Source organism: Gymnoscopelus microlampas, assembly GCF_963454915.1.
Source record: "Gymnoscopelus microlampas genome assembly, chromosome: 3".
Classification (NCBI taxonomy): domain Eukaryota; kingdom Metazoa; phylum Chordata; class Actinopteri; order Myctophiformes; family Myctophidae; genus Gymnoscopelus; species Gymnoscopelus microlampas.
Window position 1 is genome coordinate 27,829,166 of NC_139940.1, and position 2,500 is coordinate 27,831,665.

The 2,500-nt window shown below is 45.4% G+C and overlaps 1 protein-coding gene across 3 annotated transcripts in view; it reads right to left on the reverse strand.

Annotated features, from left to right (window-relative positions):
- Positions 1 to 2,500, reverse strand: part of invs (inversin) — a 35,982-nt gene that overhangs the window by 19,130 nt on the left and 14,352 nt on the right. For all 3 annotated transcript variants that reach the window (XM_084052813.1, XM_084052811.1, XM_084052812.1), the window contains exon 5: positions 1,668 to 1,841. In XM_084052813.1, the coding sequence (XP_083908939.1) occupies positions 1,668 to 1,841 (174 nt within the window). The remainder of the gene's footprint in view (positions 1 to 1,667; positions 1,842 to 2,500) is intronic.

The following is a 2,500-nucleotide window of genomic DNA, read 5'->3' on the forward strand; positions in this document are numbered from 1 at the left end:
AGGCACTACACAATCTCTCTGCATTTGATGTACCGTATGGGTTTACCTTGTTTATTGTAAGTCGCTCTGGTTAAGAGCGTCTGCTATATGCCTAAATTGTAACTCTGAGAGTGTGAAAACTGTCCATTTGGTCATTCTCAGTGTTAGATTAACACTGAGAATGACCAAATGGACAGTTTTCTCTACAGAGAAAGAGGACAAGAGAGAGTGAAAGAGACATGCCTGATTTATACTTGCCAGTGTCTTGCGCCGAAAACTGCAGATCTACAAGCTCACGACAAGGTGCCTTGAGCCTTCTTGTTATGTATCTACAGTCAATCTGGCTGTCATGTGGAACTGTGCTCGGGTGTTTATGTGCGTGATGAATGTAGAAAAAGTTTATTCCTCAAAGGTATGGTAAGGATATGCAAAGACAAAAGCTGCACCACAGAGCGTGTAATACTGTATATTGATGTTATGACAGCGAGCTGAGACAGTAACCCAGAAACTCGTTTCCACGTAGGCTGCCGAGGCTATTCCGAGCTGTGCTGAAGTCACCGTCATCTGACATGATGATGCATATTGGATTAAGAAAAAAAAAAAAGAAACTAACTACTGATGTCAGATAGCCGTCAGCTCCGAACAGACAGAGGAGACTGTGTGTTTTGCGTGTGCGTGCGTGGTCTTATCAGCTAGACGCAGGACAAAGCAGCGGATTGTCGAATCATTCATTGCTAACTGCCCCTGTGCACGCATGTGCATGTGTGCGTGTGTGTGTCAGTTTCGCAAGATCCTTGCTGCTTCTAAAGGATCTATCTTGGGTCAGACAATTATCTGTTGTTGGGGGTTATTAGTCAGACTGGCTGGTGCTCTGAATGTTGCCTGACCCTGGACTGGCTCCTGTTCCCAGTCACGTGTAAAGACAGATTTATATTTAGTAGCACACCGGTGTCCTGCAAAGAAAATACCTGATCTACAGTGTTGTGAGCTTGTAGATCGTCTGTTTTCGGTGTGCAACACCAGTAGGCAAATAAAGGTCCTTAACTCCTTGCACACTGGGAGTGTGATGAGTAAATGATCCGAAATTGTGTTGGTGAATATTTCACATCAAAATATTAATTTGGTGATGCCTCATTCATATAGATTGATGATTCTGTTCACGTGAAAAGTGAAAAATCGACGTGAAAAAACGAAACAAAAATATTACGTTATCACTGTGTAATAGTTGCGTTCTGTGTGGATGCACTCATTAAACAAAAAGCAATTTAAATGAATGCGAATTAATCGCAAAACTTAAACACTCCCGGTGTGTAACCAAGAACCATCCTATATTAAAATTGGGCGGGCGGGCGGACCATATATATGGGCATGAAAGGGACAAGGACTGACAGATACAGAGATCTCCATATATAGGCATAAAAGGGACAAGGACGGCGGACCACGTCGTCACTATGACTCAGCCATAACCATGGTACTAGGTGGTACACCACGTACTAGGTGTTCGGGCTGCGTAGTGGCTCTATATATGAGGGCTGTGCAGTGGCCCCGCGCAGTGGCCCGAAGTCTAGATATGAGGGCGCGTAGTGGCCCTGCGTAGCGGCCCGAACTCTAGATATGAGGGCCACGTAGACGATATACAAAGTATATCAAGCCCTTAAATTGAGCATTTGTAATATGGAGCACAGCACCTTGTTCTTGTCCTGGGTGTCCACCTCTCCGGGCCCGATGTGTTTGAGCAGCAGGGCGAGGGGCTTCGGGGAGGGGTGGCGGGTGGCCAGGTGGAGTGGCGTCATCTCCTCCAGGTCCTTCTGCAGCCAATCAGCTCGCCTGGACAGCAGCAGCTTCAGGAAGCGCATGTTTCCCTGGAACCACAACAAACACAAGAAGCAGCGTTACGGTTAGAGGAGACATATCGTTAATGTACGAAACAGCTACAAAATATTATATTTGATTTAGTCCATATCACCAAGCCCTACAGACAGACAGCCAGACAGACAGACATACACACATGTTGGTTTTGCAAATGTTTGGGTATGTTGCATTGTATTCATTGTCATTCCCCTTAACCTAACCTTAACCATAACCAATCTAACCCTAAACTTAATTTACCCTAACAGATACTGTCTAACCCTCAGTCTAACCTTATGAAACTGCAGTAACATCAAATGGGAGACACCAATTTTGTCCACTGATTAGGCGCGTGCGCGTGCGCACACGCACACACACACACACACACACACACACACACACACACCTTGTATGATCACTCTGCTGTCTGCTCTAATCCATAGGTCATCCATCTCACTTCTATGTGTGTGAACCAGCTACTGTAGACCCTGTCATCCTCTGCACGTTATCATAATACTCAGACAGAGGATGCAGAGTGACTTACAACAGCTGCCACACATCTGCAGCATGTGCAAGTGTGTGTGAATGTGTGAATGTGTGAATGTGTGAATGTGTGTGTGTGTGTGTGTGTGTGTGTGTGTGTGTGTGTGTTAATATGCGTCTCACTCCATGT